At 60.2% G+C, this 18,898-nt stretch overlaps 1 protein-coding gene across 1 annotated transcript; it reads right to left on the bottom strand.

Moving 5' to 3' along the window:
- Nucleotides 1–9,655: 9,655 nt before the first annotated feature.
- Nucleotides 9,656–18,898, bottom strand: SCARF2 (scavenger receptor class F member 2). The gene is given in 12 exon segments (XM_037823654.1): nt 9,656–10,028; nt 10,031–10,504; nt 11,137–11,289; nt 11,821–11,936; nt 12,024–12,141; nt 12,215–12,318; nt 12,816–12,944; nt 13,108–13,326; nt 13,425–13,944; nt 14,107–14,208; nt 14,295–14,353; nt 18,705–18,898. Coding segments are annotated over 12 exon segments (2,406 nt in total). The 5' UTR covers nt 18,881–18,898; the 3' UTR covers nt 9,656–9,792.

Raw genomic sequence — 18,898 nt, 5'->3', positions numbered from 1 at the left:
CCATGCTCGGTTCTTTGTTTGTCACATGGTGTTCCGGTTTGCTAATGCTGCCAGAATGCAAAACACCAGAGATGGACTGGCTTTTATAAAAGGGGGGTTATTTGGCTACACAGTTACAGTCTTAAGGCCATAAAGTGTCCATCAACAAAGGGTACCTTCACTGGAGAAAGGCCATTGGCATCCAGAAAACCTCTGTTAGCTGGGAAGGCACGTGGCTGGCATCTGCTTGCTCCCAGGTTGCGTTTCAAAATGGCGTTCTCCAAAATGTCTGCATCAGCTCCAGGTAGCTGTGAACTCCTTATGACTTAGCCTCCATAAGGCTCCAGTAAACCAATGGGCATGGCCACACCTCCATGCAAATACTGAACCAATAGGTTCCAACCTAATCCACACTAATACATCTGCCCCCACAAGACTGCACCAAAGAACATGGCTTTTTCTGGGGGGCATAATATATACAAACCAGCACACGGTGGCATCTCCGGGTCTCTCCAGTCTCTTCTGGGTTCCGTTTCAGCTTCTTGCTTCCTGTGGCTTTCTCTCTGGATTTCATTCTGCTTTTAAAAGCCTCCAGTAATAGGATAAGACCCCTCCTGATTGAGGTGGATCACACCTTCACTGACGTAGCCTCAACAAAAGGTCCTACTTACAGTGGGTCCACACCCACAGGAAGGGAAAATTTAAGAACATGTTTTTCTGGGGAACATACAGTTCCAAACCACCACAAGCAGCCACCCACATATGTCAAAGTCACTTGGCCTTGTGGTTTTCCACCCCGGGCTATGTCTACTTTGGTTGTTAGCCTGAGCCTGGGACATGGTGTCCCTTTGGATGGATCCCATTGGGCAGTTCCACAGCTGCTGGGCTCTCTCCCCTGCTCTTTCCCCCTCTAACCTGGGCTCTACCATGTAATTGCCACCACCAACCAGCAGATGGTAGCCTAATGCCATCTCCGCCACACTGGCAAAACATTTTATGGCTTTTAATGCAGTCCCTGATGGCTACTCTAAACTCACAAGCAAGTCACGCCACACATTATACTTGCTGAATGCCCCACTATTAAACAGCCTCTTTTTGTTGTGTGTGTGCCAATAACTTGGATTTTTTTTTAATGGTATGCAGAAAGAGAAGTAGTGAAATAGCATTACAAGGTCAATAACCCCCATGAGTAAAAAGACAGGCCACCAGCGTTCTTCAGAAAGCTAAGACAATTACATACGATCTGGCAATCCCGATTCTAAGGATATACCCCCAAAAATTGAAAGCAAGGACTCTCAGGCATTTGCACATTGGTGTTCATTAAATAGCAGATCATCTTTCAGCACACATGTTGGACCAGTTTTGAAACAGCCCCTGGAGTGCCACACGTGGGGAAGTATGGGTCAGCCCATTTGGGTTTCCTATACCCCCAAGGTGATGCCAGGACAGTAACCTCGTCTACTGCTGTCTATACCCTTAGTTATCTAGGATTACTATAATTGTTGGGTAGGTCAGAAGCTACCCCTTGCTTACCTGTTCTTCGTATGCCTGTCCACCGTCTGTCCACCCATCTCAATGACGCCTTTGTGACCGCACAACCCATCCTCTACCAATCTGATCAGCTGGCCACATCCCCAGGCCATCTTCCCAATGCACACAAACTCTGCATTGGTTTAAGTTCAAAACAGACAAACAGGAAAGACTAACAAATCAGATACTTTGTCATCTCTTGCCCAACAGAAGCAAGATCTCTATAAACCATGAATTCATTAGAGAAATCACCAAATGGCACCAGAAATCAAGCAAGTACTTAAAAAGAATCAAAATCAAATTCTTCTTGTGCTACGCATGGACAAGAGCCCAGAGCCCAGAACTAGGCATCGTGGACTCACCGTTGGGTCCCTGGATCACCGGTCACTAATAATGCATGAAGGCTCCAAGAGGTTTCCTTACCTGGGTGAGAAACGGGCTCTGAAGGCAACGTCCAACCCATCCCAAGTCATGGCTCCCAAACCATGGGGGATGGTGGTGGTGGGGATGCACCAGGCAATGAAGGAAATGATTTTATTCAGGCTATTGTGATAAGAAGAAAGTTCATTAATGAAGAGTGTCTCCAAGAAGAGGAGGGGAGGCTGGGGTTTTATGGAGGCAGGTAAAGAAGGAAGTCCTCAGGACATGTGCAAGTAGACCTGGAATACATAAGGACAACACAGTCCTTTAGGCTTAGCTGTTTCTCAGAACACAGAAGAGGAGGGAAAATCTCCCAACCTGATATCACCGCTTTCCCAGAGCACAGGGCACAGATAAACTTCAACACCGTCAGTCTGTCCTGGTGTGTCTGTGTGTTTGGTGGCTCGTGTGTGTGTTTCTTGTGTCTGTCTTGGAGTTCCGAATGTCTGGGGCAGCGTCTGTGTGTTTACGGGGTGTGTGTCTGGCTCATATGTGTGTTTCAAGTGGAGTTGTGTGTGTGCATTCAGACTGAGTTATGCCTCAGGATTTCATTGGGCCTGATGGAGTGTGTTTGTCGTTTGCATGTGTGTGTCTGTGTTACTCTTTATCTAATGGTGTGTGTGTGTGTCTTGCTGTGTCTCTATTTCTGTATCTGTGTGTGTACTGGGGGTAGAATTATTCCCTCGATAAAAGACACGTTCAAGTCTTCATCTGTGCTCCTGTGGGTCTGAGCCCATTTGTAAACAGGAAGTTATGAGGATGTTGTCATAAGTTAAGGTGTAGACTCATTTGTGAATAAGATCGCAGAAGATCTTTAGTTGAGGTCAAAATGAATCAAGACAGATCTTAATTCATGAATGGAGCCCTCAGAAGCAACAGAAATTCGGACACAGTCAATCGGAAGATGTCAGAGGCAGAAACAGCCGGAAGTTGGTGGAACCAAATGGAGCAGACACAAGGAGAAGTTGCCAAGTGACAGGATTGCCGGAATGTTGCAGTCTCCAGGAGACTTGGTGTTGGATGTGCAGCCTCCAAAACTGTGAGACAATGAATTCCTGTGGTGTAAGCTCACCTGTTGGGTGGAATTTGTCATAGCATCCCTGGCAAACTGAGACTGTGTGTTTGCAAGATGTGTGTCTGTCTTGGGATGTGGTGGAGTAGTGTGTATGCGCTACAGGTTGTGTCTATGTCACTGTTTCTGTTTGTCTGGTGGCATGTGTGTATGTGTGTGCCGGTTTGAGTGTATTGTGTCCCCCAAATGCCATTATCTTTGTAGTCTTGTGTGGGGCAGAAGTTTTGGTACCAGAGAAGTGGGGTGCTTTTGCTGCTGAGTTTGCAAATACCAAACATGTTGGAACGGCTTTTTAAATGGATAAGGGGGAGTTTCTGGAAGTGTTGTGAGGAGCTTGATAGAAAAGGCCAAAACTGCTTTAAAGAGACTGTTTGTGGAAATATGGACTCTAAAGATACTTCTGATGAGGACTTGAGCAGAAATGATGAATGTGTTGTTGCAAACTGGAAGAAAGGTGATCCTTGTTTTAAAGTGGCACAAAATTTGGCAAAATTGAGTCCTGGTGTCAGATGGAAGGAAGAATCTGGAAGCAACAACCTGGAATACTTAGCTGAGGAGATCTCCAGACTACGTGTGGAGGACGTATCCTGGCTTCTCCTTGCAGCTTATAGTAAAATGCGAGCAGAGAGAGATAAACTTAGAACTGAACTCTTGGGTTCAAAGAGACCAGAAGCTGATCGCTTGGAAAATTACGAGCTTCCAGGGGGTGGAATCCCAGAAGCTACAGCCCAACGTGAGGATGTAACCAAACACGGAACCCAGCCACCATTTCAGTACAAGCCAAGATTGGAGATGGAATTATCCAGAAAGGATTTGTGGAAAGTCCTACTGTCTGATGGCTTTGACCCTTGCGTGCTTCATGCAAAGCCAACAGAATTTTTACGAGATCTTTATAGACAGAGCCATTGCTGGTCTGGGCTGGAGGAGACAGAGAAGAGAGAAAAGAGAGGAAAGAGAGTGCAGCTGGGAGTGATGTTTTGAAGAGAAGCAAGCTTGCTAGAAAGGAACGTCCTGGGAGAAAGCCATTTTGAGGCCGGAGCTTTGGAGCAGATGCCAGCTGCCTTCCTAGCTAGCAGAGGTTTTCCAGACGCCATTGGCCATCCTCCGGTGAAAGTACCCGATTGCTGAGGTGTTACCTTGGGTGCTTTGTGGCCTTAAGACTGTAACTGTATAGTGAAATAAACCCCCGTTTTATAAAAGCCTATCCATCTCTGGTGTTTTGCATTCTGCAGCATTAGCAAACTAGAACAATGTGTGCCTTGGTATTTCTGTATCCATGGTGGAAAGTGTCAGTGTTTTCAGGATAAGTCCCTCTTGGTGTTTCTGTGCATCTGGTGTGTGTGTGTGTTGCAGAGTGGGCTCCTTCTGTGTTTCTCTGTGTCAGGTGGGATGTGTGTACGTGTGTGTCTTGTAGGACAAGTAGCTCTGGATCTCAGTGTGTCTGATGAAGCGAGTGGGTGTCTGTAGGGTGGGCATCTGTCTCAACATGTCTGTGTGTCTGGTGGGATGTGTTTCAGAGTGAGTGTCTGTCTAGGAACTTAGTTGGGCCTGGGGGTCTGTGTGTCTGCTTCAGGACATCTGTCATTGTGTTCTGTTTGCCTGTGGAGTGTCTATTTCTCAGTGTGTTTTTCTGTACATTTCCATGTCAGGTGGTGTGTGTGTGTGTTTGCAGAATGTTTCTATGGATACGGTAGAGTTGTTGTGTTTCTCTGTTGTGTTTTTATGGCTCAGGTCTGCTTGTTACTTGGTTATTTTGGTCAAGTGGAGTGTTTGTGTGTATTGTAAGGTTGCATCTGTGTTTCTGTGTGTGTGTGTGTGTGTCTGTGTGCTGGTTTCAGGATGTCTGTTTCAAATTTCTGTGTGTCCAGCAGAGTGTGTGTGTGTTGCAGGGTTTATGTTCATCTCTGAGTTTCTGAGGGTGTGGTGGTGTGTGTGTAAGTGTTGCAAAATGGGTGGCAGACTACATATTCTGTGCATCTCATGGTGTTTGTGTGTGTGTGTGTGTGTGTGTATGTGTGTCTACTCTTTGTCCCTGGTGGAGGATGTGCATGTTGAAGGATAAGTGTCTGTCTCTATTTTTTAATTTGCAGGGTGTATCTTTTTCTGTGTTTCTCTATATTTTTGTGGCATATGTGTGTTGCAAAGTGTGTGTCGGTGGGTCCTGTGGGCTGTGTGTCTTGAGCATTAATCTCTCTCCATTTCTGCATGACTTCTAGAGCATGATTTTTGTGTGTGTTGAGTCTACCTTGTGTTTCTGTGTGTCTGGTGGTGGTCATGTGTGTTGCAGTGTGCTCACCTGTCTTATTGTTTGGTGGGTCTTTGGGTGTGTATATGTGTGTTGCACAGTGAGTGTCTTTTTCCAAGTTTCTGGCAGTGTGTGTGTGTGTTGCTGTGTGCAGATGTGATGAAATGTTTGTGTTGTAGGGTATGTGCCTGCCGCCAAATTCCGATGTTTCAGATAGTTTCATTGCAGAGTTTGTGTCTGTCCCAGTGTCTGCAGGTCTGGTTGTGTGTGTTTGTGTGCTGCAGGGTGTGTAGATGCATCTAATACTCCACGTGTCAGGTAGGGTGTGTGGTTTTGTTGCAAGGTTTGTGTCTCTTCCAGTGCTGCTGTGGAAATGCAAGGTTGACGTCGTTCCCTGTATTTTGGCGTCTGCGTTGGTTCTTGTAGAGTGTGTGCGAGTGACAGCAAGTGTGTCTGCCTCTTGCCTCCGTGTGTGTTGAGCGTCCCTGTGTGTCTGTGGGTCTGACAGTGAGTTTGCCCTGCAGAGTACGTCTGTCTCGGTATTCTTGTGTACATGGCATAAAATGTGGCATTGAAAGATGGTGGGTTGAGAAGGTGTTTTGTGTATCGGGTGGACTGTGTTTGTGTTTTTTGCATGGTGTATGTGTATCTCGCTGTGCCCAGTTGCCTGATGGAGTGGTGTGTTTTGCAGCGTAAGCATCTTGTTCTGCTTTGGGTGGTGTGGGGGATTGACTTATGCACCCCAGTTGGGCCGAGTTCTTGGCCCACATTCTGGTGGGTGGGGGTCCATTGGAAATCAATCTCTTTGAGATGTGACTTCAGTTAAGTTGTGACCCCCTGAATTGGGGTGGGTTTTAATCCCATTCCTGGAGATCTGTATAAGCAGAGTGAAATCAGACAGAGAGAGAAGTCAGAACCTGGAAGAGAAAGGAGAGGTGGCCGCCACATGCACAGTTGTGTGACGGAAAAGCCAAGAACCCCCAGGATTGCTGGCAGCCAGAAGATGCTGGAGGAAACAAGCCTTGCAGCCTCTGAAGCTGTGAGCCAATCAATTCCTGCTGTCAAGCCAAACCATTGTATGGTACTTGGAAACTAAGACAGGTTGGGGGTGTGCTTGTGTTAGAGTGTGCATGTCCCTCTTGGTGGGTGTGTGGATCGTTGTGTGTGTGTGCTGTATGATGAGTGCATTTTTGTGGGTCTATGGAGGGTGTGTGTTGTAGTGTGTTTCCCTGTGTCTCTGTGTGTTTGTGGTGTGTGTTGAGTGTGTGTCCCATGTTGTGTGTTTTGCAGTGTGTTGCACTGTGTCCCTGTGTTGTATGTTTTGTGGTGTGAGTTGAGTTGTGTGTCCCTGTTTCTATGTTTTGTGGTGTATGTTGCAGGGTGTCCCTGTGTTTCTGTTTTTTTGTGCTGCATGTTGTGTGTGTCCCCATGTTGTGTGTTTTGTGGTGTGCTGAGTGTGTGTCCCTGTATTGTGTGTTCTGTGATGCATGTTGAGTGCGTCCCTGTGTTGTATGTTTTCTGGTGTATTGCAGTGTGTGTCCCTGTGTTTGTGTTTTATGGCATGTGTTGAGTGTGTCCCTGTGTTTCTGGGTGTTTTGTAGTGTGTGTTGAAGTGTGTGTCATTGTTTCTGTGTTTCTTGTGGAGCGTGTGTGTGTGTGTGTGTGTGCGTGTGTGTGTGTTGAGGAGTCCTGACTCTTCATGTCTGTATCCAATACTGTGTTTGTGTGTGTGGCAGGGTGAGGGTCTGTCTTGGTATTTAGTCAGGACTTTGTGTGTGTGCGTGCTTTGCATGGAACACATCTGCCTCTGTTTCTGTGTGTTGCAGCATGTGTGTCTATTGTGGTGTTTCTGTGGTTTGGAGGAGTGTGTGTGTTGCATTTGCATCTGCTGTGTGTGTGTTGCAGTGTGTGTGTCTGTGTGTGTGTTGCTGAGTGTGGTGCTATAAAGTGTGTTGAGGCTGCATTTCTGCCTTAGTGTTTCCAAAGGCCATGTGTGTAGATGCACGTTTCAGGTTGTGCATCTGTGCTGGTGTTTCCGTGTGTCGGGAGGTGTTGTGTGTGTGTTAAGGGTGAGCATGTATCTTTGTGTGTCCGGTTCTGTGGTCTGTGTGTTTGAGTGTGTGTGTGTTGTTGCAGGCTGCGTTTTGCCATGGTGTTTCTGTAGGGTGTTTGAGTTTTAGGTTGTGTATCTGTGCTGGTGTTTCTGTGTGTCAGGAGGTGTTGTGTGTGTGTTAAGGGTGAGTGTGTCTCTGTGTGTCCGGTTCTGTGGTCTGTGTATGTGTGTGTGTATGTGTTGTTGCAGGCTGCGTTTCGCCATGGTGTTTCTGTAGGGTGTTTGAGTTTCGGGTTATGCATCTGTGCTGGTGTTTCCGAGTGTCTGGTGGTGTGTGTGGCTGTAGGCTGAGGACTTGCTCCATGTTCCACCCGTTGCGTGTGTGTGTGTGTGTGTGTGTGTGTGTGTGTGTGTGTGTCCCGCTGAGCCGGGCAGCCCTGGCCCCCTTTGCAACCAGGCCGGCTGGGCCCTCGGTGGCTGACATTCCTTCCGCTCTGTTGTGCTCTGTGCTACACAAAATATTTGCGTTTTCCACGACTCATAATTTTTCCTCCTCAATCGCTACCAGATGTGGGGATTGCGGTCCCCGTCCCCATGGCAACGGGCGTTCCAGCCGCCGCGGTTCCCCTTTGTGGCGCCGGCCCTGGGTGCAGGCGGGGGGCCCGGGGCTCCCTCTCCCGGCAGCCACTGGGGCCTCCTGGGGGGGCTGCACGTCGGGCAGGCCGGGGAGAAGGGCTGGCTGCCGGGGAGAGGGGAGCCCCACTGGGGGGGACTCACGGGCAGGGGCCAGGAGGGGACCAAGCAAGGCCGGTCATTGCTGGACACCCCCCCATCTCCTAGTGCAGTCCTGGGCCAGCCTTGGGGAGGGAGGGAGAGAACCCCAGTGGGGTGGCTGGGGTGCAGGGGTCAGGGAGCCTGTGCAGCCGCCCCAAGATGCTGTTGGTGTGTGTCGGTGGGTGGGTGGGGGGCACAGCTGTCAGCCTCTGCAAGTGGGTCACTCCTCCTGGCTGACCTGGAGACCCTGGCAGGGCCACAGCTGGCTGGGGATGGGGAGCCCGCACTTCGTGTCCCTACAAGCCACTCCAGCGTCCCAGCGGTGTCCCCAGGCCATCGCGGCCCAGGAGGGTGAGCTCCTGCCCCGTGACCTGAGGCTGGGACAGGAGCTGCCCCCCTTTAGTGTCATGCACGGTGCGTGTGTGTGGGGGGGAGGGGGTCGATCGGCCAATGGGGTCAGAATGGGGAGACCCCACACCAAAGATGGGGAGGATGTGAGTGAGGGGAACGGAGGAGGAGCCCAGTGCACGCAGCTGTCGATCACAGGTGGGGAATAGTGGGGGGGCCCTGGCAATGGAAGGGTCTGGGGGTTTGGGCAGATCCTCCAGAAGGCCTGGCCCCAGGAGGGGGTGAGCCATGGGGGGGCCAGGAGCCTGAAGACCCTGAGAAGACAAAGGCCCGGCAGGCTCCCCTCTCCCTCTGCGCCCCCCACCCCTCCAGCTCGGGCCGCTGCAGAGTTTCCGGCTGAGGACAAGGAGCCATTGAGGCTCACTGGAGGCTGCGCCCGCGGCCGCTGCACCCCCACCGGCCCCAGCCTCGTCCCCCAACACCCCGAGCAGCTCTGGAGGCCAAGTTTAAGGCTGGGCAGGGGAACGAGGGACGGATGGCCGCGGCCCACCTCCAACGCCCCCCACTTAGGGTGTCCTCGGTGGGGGTGTGTGGGTGCAGGCCGGGAGACGCCACGTGCAATCTCCTTTGGGGGACCCCCCCCCCCGAGGCCCCGCAGGCAGGAAGCAGCCAAGGCCCAGGACGAAAAGGGCACTTTTATTAGAAAGCTGCGGCCGAGCCCCCGCCGGGAGGAGCCCGTCCTGGGGCGCCCGGGAGGGGTGGGGGCGGCCCTGCCGGGGCCTATAAATAAGCGTCCCCTCCGGCCACCGGCGACGCCCCTCGAGCTCACGGTGCAGGGGTGGGGAGGGGACCATCAAAACCAGCTCGACGGCCCAGGGGCAGGGGCGGGGCGGAGCCTGGGGGCGCTGCGCCCCCCGAGAGGCAGGGTCCGGCCCTGCTCCCCAAGCTCGGGTCAACCAGATGCCCCGGAGCCCAGCCAGCGGAAAGAGCCGCCGGCCGACGGCGCCGGGCCTTGGCCAATGAGAGGCAGCGGGGTGGGGGAGGGGCAGGAGTGCTTCCGGCCTCAGCCAATAAGGAGGCCCCGGTGAGGGCGCTCGGGGCCAATAAAAAGTGGTCTCCAGGCCGAACACATCCAGGCCCAGCTCCTCTAGGTACCTGCAGGCCCGAGCGCCCAGGGCGGGGGAAGGGGAGTGGCCAGCGAAGCGCCTGGCAGACCTCGACCAATGGGATGGCGCCTTCCCGTCTCTGACCAATGAGACGCAGGGCCGCTCGGGCCCTCGGCCAATGGGAGGCTGCCCGGGCGCGAACGCGGGGCGGCAAGCAGCGCGGCGAAGCCGGGGAGCAGCCGGCGGGCGCGGCGGGCCGGCGCCGCTAGGGGTTGGGCGCGGCCGCCGCCTCCCGGCTCTTCTTGCGCGGCGGCTTCTGGATGGGCGTCTTCCTGCGGGGGGCCTCGGGCGCGGCGGGCGGCACGGAGCGCTTGGCCTTTTGCGGCGGCGCCGGCTTCTCCCGCGGGCCCTGCGCGCCCTCGGCGCGGCCCAGGCTGCGAGTCTTGCCGCGCAGCTCGGCGGCCAGCAGGGAGGCGGCCTCGGGCGCGCTGCGCGGGGGGCGCCGGCGTCGGGGGGCTCGGGGAGGCCGCGGCCTCGGCCCGGGCCCCGGGGCGGCGAGGGCGCGCCGAGGGCGGGCGTCTCCTCCGCCAGCCCCGGGGGGCGCGGCGCCGGGTCGCTGGGCGTCCGTTTCCGCTTGCTGGGGCTGGGCGAGGGCGCACGGGCGGCGGCGGCGCCCTGCTTGCCGTGGATCCAGGACACCTTGGGCTTGGTGGCGGGGTCGGGCGGCGGCGGCTTCCTGCGCTCGGGCGACGGCGACAGCGACAGGCCACCAGCCTCGCCCCGGGCCCGGGCCGGCCGGGCCACGCGCGCATACAGCGCCCCGCCGGGCCCCTCCACGCTCGACGCCGACCGCTCGCTGTCCGAGGACGCGGGAAGGGGCGCCGCCTCCTCCGCCGACGCGGGCGTGCTCAGGGGCGCGGGGGACGGCGCCTCGGGGGCGCTGGGGGCCTCCGCGTCCGGGCCCTCGGGGGCCGCCTCTGCCAAGGGAAGGGCCAGCGGTCGCCGCCTCCGGGGAGAGGTCGGGCCCGTCCAGTCTCGGGGCGCAAACCCTCCCCTTCCGTCCCACCACCCTGCGCCCCGGCTCCGTGTGTAGCGCTTTCAGGGCCCCCTGGGCATGGGGCTGAGCGCTGGGGGAAGAGGGGCAGGTTCCTGGGATTTCAGCCTCAATGTCAGCCTGGCCTCGCACCCTTCGCCCCCACAGCCCCAGCCTGGCGAGCTACCATCCAATTTGTCCCTTGAACGCCTAGGAACATGGTTAAGAGAGAGAGGGGCACAAATCCCCGCCAGCCAGGCTCCCTCGCGCTGCCCCGTGCCCAAGGCTGCAAACCCGGGGACCCCTTCATATCTGTGGATCCCCCTTTCCGTTCTCTACCCAGCCCAAGAACTTTCTCTCTGCCTCGTGTCCCCCAGGAATGAGCCTGGGCTGTGGCTGGAGACTGGAGACCCAAACTCATCTCCCCAGACCCGCACTGAGCAGGTCTGATTACAGGTTAATGGCACGGCCGCGTCTTCTTTGCCTGTGTCGCTGCCCCCCGGGAACCCAGAAACCTTTAAGGGGGGAAGATTGAGCTGCCACCCGAGTCCTGGGCTGGAGCGAGGCCCCACTCACCCTCGTGGGGTACGCAGTACACGGGGCCTTCATCGGTGGTGTCGAAAGAGGAGAAGGAGGCCCGGGAGGACCACGACGGGGAGGGCTGCTCCAGCCCCGACGGCGGCTCCAGGAAGCTGCAGTTGAGCGTGTTATCCAGGTCGTGATGCGCCACTGGGGAAGGAGGGAGGCACAGATGTCGGGGCCCGGCCCTGCCCCAGCCTGCGCCCACACCCACCCTCCTGCCAAATGGGGATGGAGCGATGGAGGCTGGGGATGGGGTGGGAGCAACCAGTCTCCCTTCCAGGAGGGGCCCGGGGCACTGCTCAGGATCCAGGCAGGGGGACACTCCCTTGCACATATGTCCTGCGTGCACTTCTGCACACACCTGCAGCCACGCCCCCGGAATGTGTAGCATTCTGGTACAGACTAGGGGTGCGGGGCTACCGGGGCCGGATATCCCCCCACTCCCAGGACACCCCAGCTGCCATCACTCACAGGGATAGGGCCTCGACGCACCCACGCCTGCGCGCACACCCAGGGCTCTTGTTTTCCTCCCACGCGCCTCGGCAGCCCCCCTCTGTCCTTCCCTGTGGCCTCACCTCCCCACGCCCCCACCGAGCACGGGACCCCCTTCGCGCCCATTTCCCTGCAGCCCCGGGACCGGGAGGTGTTTCCGCGGAGACCCCGCGCGGGCATCCTCACCTACGATCTTGGGCAGCTTCTGCCGGCGGAGCGGGATCCGGGGCAGCTTCATGCCGATGCGGCTGAAGCGCCCGCACAGCCTTTGCGGCGCCTTCTTCCTGGACAGCGAGAGCTCCCTGCAGAGGCGGGGCCTAAGCCGGGGGGCGGGGCCTGAGGGGCGGGGAGCGGGTCCCGGGAGGGGAGGGGAGGGGCGGGGGCCTCACCGGCGCGCGGGGTCCTTGCCGCGGCACGCGCAGCAGCAGCCGAGCAGCGAGAGCAGCAGGCCCAGCAGGAGGGCGAGCAGCGCGCCGGCGCCCATCACCCCCTTGCGCTGGTTGGTCTCTGCGGGGGTGCACGGGGGTCAGCGCGGGTGCCGGCCGCCTTCCCCCGCACCCCGCCCCGGGACGCCCCTCACCCAGGCGGCAGGCACCGGTGACCGGGTCGCACGAGTCCTCGTGGCAGCTGCAGGCCTGGGCGCACTCCACGCCGTGGAGCCCCGGCGGGCACGTCAGGTTACAGCTGCGGGAGTGCACGGTCAGCTGGGGCCCCCCGGTGACGCCTCCGCGCCCTCGCCCTGCGGCCACCTCCCTTCTCTAGGGACCGAAGCTCCCGCCCCGTCCTCCAAGCACACAGTGGCGATCAGTGTTTGGGAAATGAGAGATTGGGTGCACAAGTAGTGGAAGGGAAAGGGGTCTGGGGACCGGGCTGTGGTCAGTTACTGGGGCTGGCTCTTCTGTGGATGGAAGAGGGGCTGCCGGGCCAGGCCCCCGGGGAAAGGAGAGGTCCCTGCCTAGTCTGCACCAGCTCCGCGTCACCTTGGTCCTGCAGGCAGCAGCCAACTGACTACAGGCTCCGAGCGCAGGCTCCACACCAAAGAGCCTGTTGTCACCTGCTAGCTGGGGTAACGGGCCAGTCTGGGCCCCACCTTCTACGCCAGAAGAGCGGCCCCTGGGGTCTGGCTGGAGCCCCTCTGGGTCCGTACAGACCCCCACCCCCTCCAGGTCCAGGGCACTCACTGGGGGCCGTGGACGCCCGAGCTGCAGACGCAGCGCCCGGATTGGAAGTCGCAGTGGCCGCTGCCGCAGTCGGCGCACACGAAGGCGCAGTCCTCGCCGTACGTGCCATTGCTGCACTTAGTCTCGCACCTCGGAACGCGGGGAGGGGGCGTCAGCAGGCACGGGGGGTGGGGGAGGACAGACGGGCGCAAAGCCCCCGGCGCCCTCCGCGGAGGGGCCTTCGGGGAGCGGGGGAAGAGGCAGGGCTGGGGAGCTGCGTTTCTGGGGCCGCTGCGGGCCCGGGACTGCTCACCGGTCGCCGATCCAGCCCGCGTTGCAGCGCGTGCACTTGCCGGTGACGTGGTTGCAGGCGTGGCCGTCGCGGCACGGCGGGCAGTGGTGGCCGCAGCCCTCGCCGTAGAAGCCCGAGGCGCACGGCTGGTCGCACTTGGTACCGTTCCAGCCGGGCTCGCACGTCAGGCAGCGGCCCTCGGCCACCGTGCATGGCTGCTGGCCCTTGCACTGGCCGCAACTGGAGGGGAGGTGGGAGATGGCGGGCGCGTCCGGGCGCGGCAGTCCCCTGTCCCCTCCGCTTCTCCCCCCCCTCCCGTCCCCGGGGCCCGCGCTCACCGGCCGCGGCAGCCCAGGCCGTAGAAGCCGGCGGGACACGGCTCGCGGCAGTACTTGCCGCGGTAGCCCGGGTCGCAGGCGCACGTGCCGTCCACCGGGTGGCAGCGGCCGCGGAAGCACTGGCAGTAACGCTCGCAGCGCGCGCCGAAAGTGCGCTCGCGGCACTGGCAGCGGCCGCTCTGCTGCTCGCACGGGGACCCGTTGCAGTTGCACTGGTTGTTGCAGCTGCGGCCCCACCAGCCTGCGTGGCACAGGCACGCGCCCGTCTGCGGGTCGCAGCGCGACGTGGCGCTGCAGTAGCAGGCCCGGGCGCACTGCGCGCCCCACCAGCCCGGCTCGCAGCGGCACGCGCCGCTCCGCGGGTGGCACGCGCCGTGCTGGCACTGGCACGCGTGCTCACAGCGCGCACCCCAGCGCCGCGCGTGGCACGTACACTGGCCCGTCACGTCCTCGCACTGGCCGTGCGGGTGGCAGCTGCACAGCTCCTTGCAGTCGGGGCCCCAGAACTGGCGCGGGCACTCTGCAGGAAGGAGCGGAGGAGGGGCGGGCACTCACGGGGGCGCCGGGGCCCCACCGCAACCGGCCGCCGTCCCGCCCCCAGCCCTACCCCCCACCCCCGTCCCGGCCCTTACGACCCCGCCCCACCCTGCCAGGCTCCCTCCCTGCCCTGTCCGGCGCTCACTGGTGTCGCAGTTGGCACCGAAGTAGCCGTGGCGGCAGCGGCACTCGCCGGGGCGCACGCAGACCTCCTTCTCCGTGCACGTGGAGTTGCCCTCGCACACCGCTGCGGACGAGACGGGTCCCAGCTGCCGCACGTCCAGCCGCCACACTGCCCCCTCGCTCCCCCTGTCCCCAGCGTGCCACACTCACCAATCCCACACTCGTCTCCCTGCTGCTTCCAGCCGGCACAGCACGTGGGCACCAGGGAGCTGCAGGCGGAGGGGGGGTCGCCTGAGCCCACTGGCTCCTCCCCCTGTCCCCATCCACCAGGAGGTCCCCAGCAGCCTCCGTGGGGGCCCCCTGCATCTGCTCTCGGGAGGTGATGGCCATGTGCCAGGCACTGCCTTGCAGGAGGTGCAAAAGACTCCATGGAAAACAGGAAGGACCCAAGTTCTGGCTCCCAGGGAGCGGATCCTGGGTGGCTGCAGGGGCCACATGGCAACAAACCGGACCTCCAAGGGCTGCCCTGGCAACCGCCTCCCACAGGGACCCCCTCCCCCTCCAGATCACCTGACTCCACTGCACCCCTAAGAGGCCCCCATGTCCCAGGAGGCGGACAACAGCCAGGCTGGCCAGTGGGCAGGTGTGATGGGAGAGGCCCCTTGAGGGGGGGCTCCAGGGCCTGCTCAGGGGTGGGAGTCTAGAGGGTCCCTGGAGTTGGGGGCCTGGCCAGATGGGTGTCAGGGGTTGGGATATGACAGGACTGGGACACGGTCAAGACGGGCCGAGCTGAAGAGGCAGAGCCACCCCCTGACACCCAGTTGGGACTAAGCGCCAGGGTGGGTGGGTGCATGGGTGGCCTCTGAGATGGGAAGGTGGGGGGTGGGGCAAGGAGGGGAAGGAGATATTAGAACACCTATTTATATTTCTTTTCAAATTGTTTAAGTTTATTTGGCTTTAAAAGTACATGATGCTATTGCCTTACAGAAGGTAAATAATTGGTAACTGTCACACTTCAAGATGGGGCAGGCTCCAGAATCATGAGCTGAAGGGGGTACAGGGCCCCCAAAGCTTTGGAGGCCACTGTGCCAGTGAAGCCGTGCACCCACATATAGCCCAGAGAGGGGCTACAGGGGCCAAACTGGGGTGCACCCAGATTTGGAAGGCAGAGGGGGTCTGAAGTTGCTGGTTTGTAGGATTCCATCAGACCCAGAAAGGCTTTGCCCAAATCCCAAAGTCACAAGCAGCTACTGACATTTTACTGAAAAGGAGATTGCTTCTCTAGAAGGTTCTGAATCTAGAACAGGGATGTGGTGGTGGGAAGAGGTTGGAGGGGGTCCGAGGAGCCTGGGAAGGGAAAGCCTTCAGTTGGCTGCACACCACTTTGTCAAGCTGGGGTGAGGGGGTTCCCCAACTTCCCCAGCTCAAGGTAATCTCCACACCAGAGCGGGGTGCTGGCGCCCTTGGGAGGCCCCTACCGCTACGAAAGGGGCTTGATTCTCCTTCAAGTCAAAGGTGGGAACTGGGAAACAGTCCATAAAATCCCAGACCACGGAGAGAAGGCTCAGCGTATTTTCCACAAGTAAAGCTGGAACTGGGGGATGGGAGCACAAAGCCTGGCCTCTCCTGTCCCCCAACATCTCCACCTACTCGTCCCTAACAGAGCCTCCTCAGTGCCCACCTGCAGGGAGTCCCTGTCAAGGCCTCCCGCCTCTTCTACCAGTTCTGAACCCAGGTCTCTGGCTTCCGAGAGCTTCTGCAGGGCCTCCTCCTGCAGGCAGCCTTCCCTGATTGCTCTGGAAGCATGGCCCATGTTCCCTCCTGGACAGCACACTCAGCCCGGTTTGATGCCTGGCTCTGCGGCTTGCTGTGTGACCTGTGGCATGTGGCTTGACCTCTCTGAGCACTGAGCTCCTCCTCTGCAGAATGGGCCCACGGGTTTGGTGGGAGGAGAGCCCAAGTCAGTGAAGGGTTCGGCACAAACTAACAGCTCACATTAGCCATTCCTGCTGTTGAAGTCACTTTTCTGCTCTCTGGCCCGTTCTGGAAGGCTCCAGAAAGTTCCCCCCACCATGGTGGGCATCCAGCTCTCACCTCCCCCCCTGCCCAAAAGGAGCCAACACAGGTTCACCAAGAGCAAGTTGCTTTCCTTCTTGGAAGGGCTGGCAGACAAGGCCAGATTGGGGGGCAGTTCTTGGGGAGAGAAATTGAGAGTCTGCTCTGTAAGTTTGGCAGGACTTGGAGGCAGGCCACGTGCTTAGATCCCCGTTAGCAGCAAACCAAAGCACCGTGACTTCTCCTGCCGCAGCTGCTCCATCCCTTGCAAAGCTCACTGTGCCAGCGTCCCCTTCCCCTCCTCAGACCCCCACAGCTGCGCCTGCCACCCCACCCAGGCTTGGCGCCTGCCCGGTTCTCCTCCTGCCCTCGGTCACCCCCTCTCCCCACACTAGCTCCATCGGGGCTCACCTGGTCCCACCCGGGCACCTCCAGCCAGGCCCTCTCCCCTCCACACCAGACGTGCAAATCCAACTGCCTGCTCAGCTCATCCCAGTCTCAGAAGCCAGAACCCCAGGAGCCAGGCCCGCCTCCTCTCCCTCGCTCACAGCCCCCCCAGAAGCGTCAAGAAGTACACTGGCTCCACTTTTGAAACCAGTGGAGAATCGGAACACTCCTGCCCATCCCTGTCCCCGGTCCCGTGGCAGCCACCAACTCTCCGGTTGACTTCTTAGCTAGCTCCAACTTCTACCCTCCTGGCCCCAGTGTTTCCACCAGCTGGCAGCCCTCCCTGGGGGGTCCTGCCCCTCCTCTGTGCAAAGCCCCCCAGGGATCCCCATGGCCCTGAGAAAAGCGGACAGCCCCCCTCTGGCCTCTCCCTGCGGCCATGGCTCCTCCCCCCCTGCTCCCGCCACTCAGGGACCCTGCCCCCGAGCCCCAGGGGGCTCCCACCTCCTGCTCTGCAGACGTGGGCTCCCTCATCACCTCCTCAGAGGGTCTCCCCAGATCACCCTACAAGAAACAGCAACCCGCGGCACCCCCCTTTTCCTCTCCAGCATCAGGCCTGGTCTAGACGGACTTGCTTCTCCGGGTTGGGACAGGGCCGTGAGCCACTGCTGCGGTGTCCCCCGCACTGAGGACAGGCTGGGGCGCAGTGGGGGGCAGGGTTTGATTGGCCGAATGCAGGCCCCCTCCCGTGCGCCCTGACAGGGTCATGGAACTGATGCCCCGGAGAGGCGCCCTCCCCCTCAAACCCACTCCACACGTGCTAACAGTCACCCCACTCAACCCGGGGGGAGCCGCCATCCCCGACCCCCTTTCCGGAAGCCAAGGCTGCGGCTCGGAGATTAACCCCGGCATCTCCATCCCACCCCCGGCTCCCGCTAGGTTTGTGGGACCCAGCGGCCTCACGCACAGGTCTCCCAGCAAGCCCGAGCCTTTCGCGGGGTCCCCCACCCCGGGCCAGCCCCCCGGGAACCCCAGCCCGGGACCCAGCCCGGCCGGCGGGGCAGGAGGCGCAGGCGGCGGCCCTGGAGAGGCCCGGCGGCCATGCGCCCTCCCCCTCCGCAGTCGCGGCTCCGCCCGCCGCCGCCGCTGCATTCCTGGGGCCCGGGCGGCCGGGAGGCGGCGGCGGCGGCGGCGTCGATGCGAAGCAGATGGCGGGCCAGGCCGGCCCCCGCCCCGGAGGCGGGGCGCGCGGCGGGGAGGGGTCTGCGCGCCTCCGGATCCCGGCCGGGAACCCCCGCGCGGGCCCCCCTCACCTCCCCTTGTCTGCCGAGGCCGTCGAGTCCTTGGACGCGGCCTCCCCGGACCAGGGAGCCCCGACGGGAGCCAGCCCGGAGCTCCGCGGCCCCCTCTCCAGTCTCCGGCCCGCACGGGGGTCCCCCAAAACGCGCGCACCAGGCGCCCCCCACTCGCCGGCTCCTCGCCCGGGCTCGGAGATGCCCTTGACCTCGCCGTGGCCTCTGACCGGCCCTATCAAGCCCTCCCCACCCCAATCCCCGACCCCTTGCGCCTACTCCTGACTCCCTGCCCTCCGGCCAGGCCTGTCCCCTGCCTGTCTGTCCCACACCGGCTTCCCGAGCCGGCCCCTCGGGGTGCCCCATCTCTGCGCGGTCCCTCAGCACACCCAGTGCCCCGACTCGGGAGTCGCCGGGGGTTCTACATCCTCCAGCCAGCCCCCGGCGCCCGTCATTGTCCTCTCTACGCCGGCTTTGGGTCCACTATGAGCGCCGGCTCCTCGGATCCCGCCTCTGTCCTCCCACTCCCGAAGGCACAAATCTGTCCTCCCAAGTCTCGCCTGCCCCAAGACCATCCCGGGTCCCACCGCTTCTTCCCCCATCATCCCCCATCAACACCGCCCCACCCCCGGCTCCAGCCACACTCGCCGGCGCCTTTGCACATGCCGTTCCTTCAGCCTGGGATGCCCTTCCCCGGCCTAGTGCTACCCGGCCCGAGCCCCTTTTCTTCCGGAGTCTCTCCTGGAATCTCGGACATCGCGCGTCACCCCTCCAGGGGCGCCCTGCACTCCGGCCTCCCCTCGGCTGGCTTCTGGCCCGCGGGGCATCCTCCGCTGGCCCGTCGCGGCCCCGGGGCGCCCCTCCCCCAGCCCGGCCGGGCTCCTACCCGGGCGCGCGGCACACGTTGCGGCCGCGCGGGTTCAGCTCCTGGGGCGCCGCGGGGCCGGGCAGCAGCCAGAGCAGCGGCAGAAGCAGCAGCAGCGGCGGCGGCGGCGGCGACGTGGGCCCCCGGGCTCCCCGGCTCCGCGCCGGCCCGGCCCCCGGGGCCCCTGCGCCCTCCATGCGGCGCGGGGCAGGCGC

Source organism: Choloepus didactylus (genome assembly GCF_015220235.1).
Source record: "Choloepus didactylus isolate mChoDid1 chromosome 23 unlocalized genomic scaffold, mChoDid1.pri SUPER_23_unloc1, whole genome shotgun sequence".
Lineage (NCBI taxonomy): Eukaryota > Metazoa > Chordata > Mammalia > Pilosa > Megalonychidae > Choloepus > Choloepus didactylus.
This window is presented reverse-complemented; position numbering and strand designations above follow the sequence as displayed.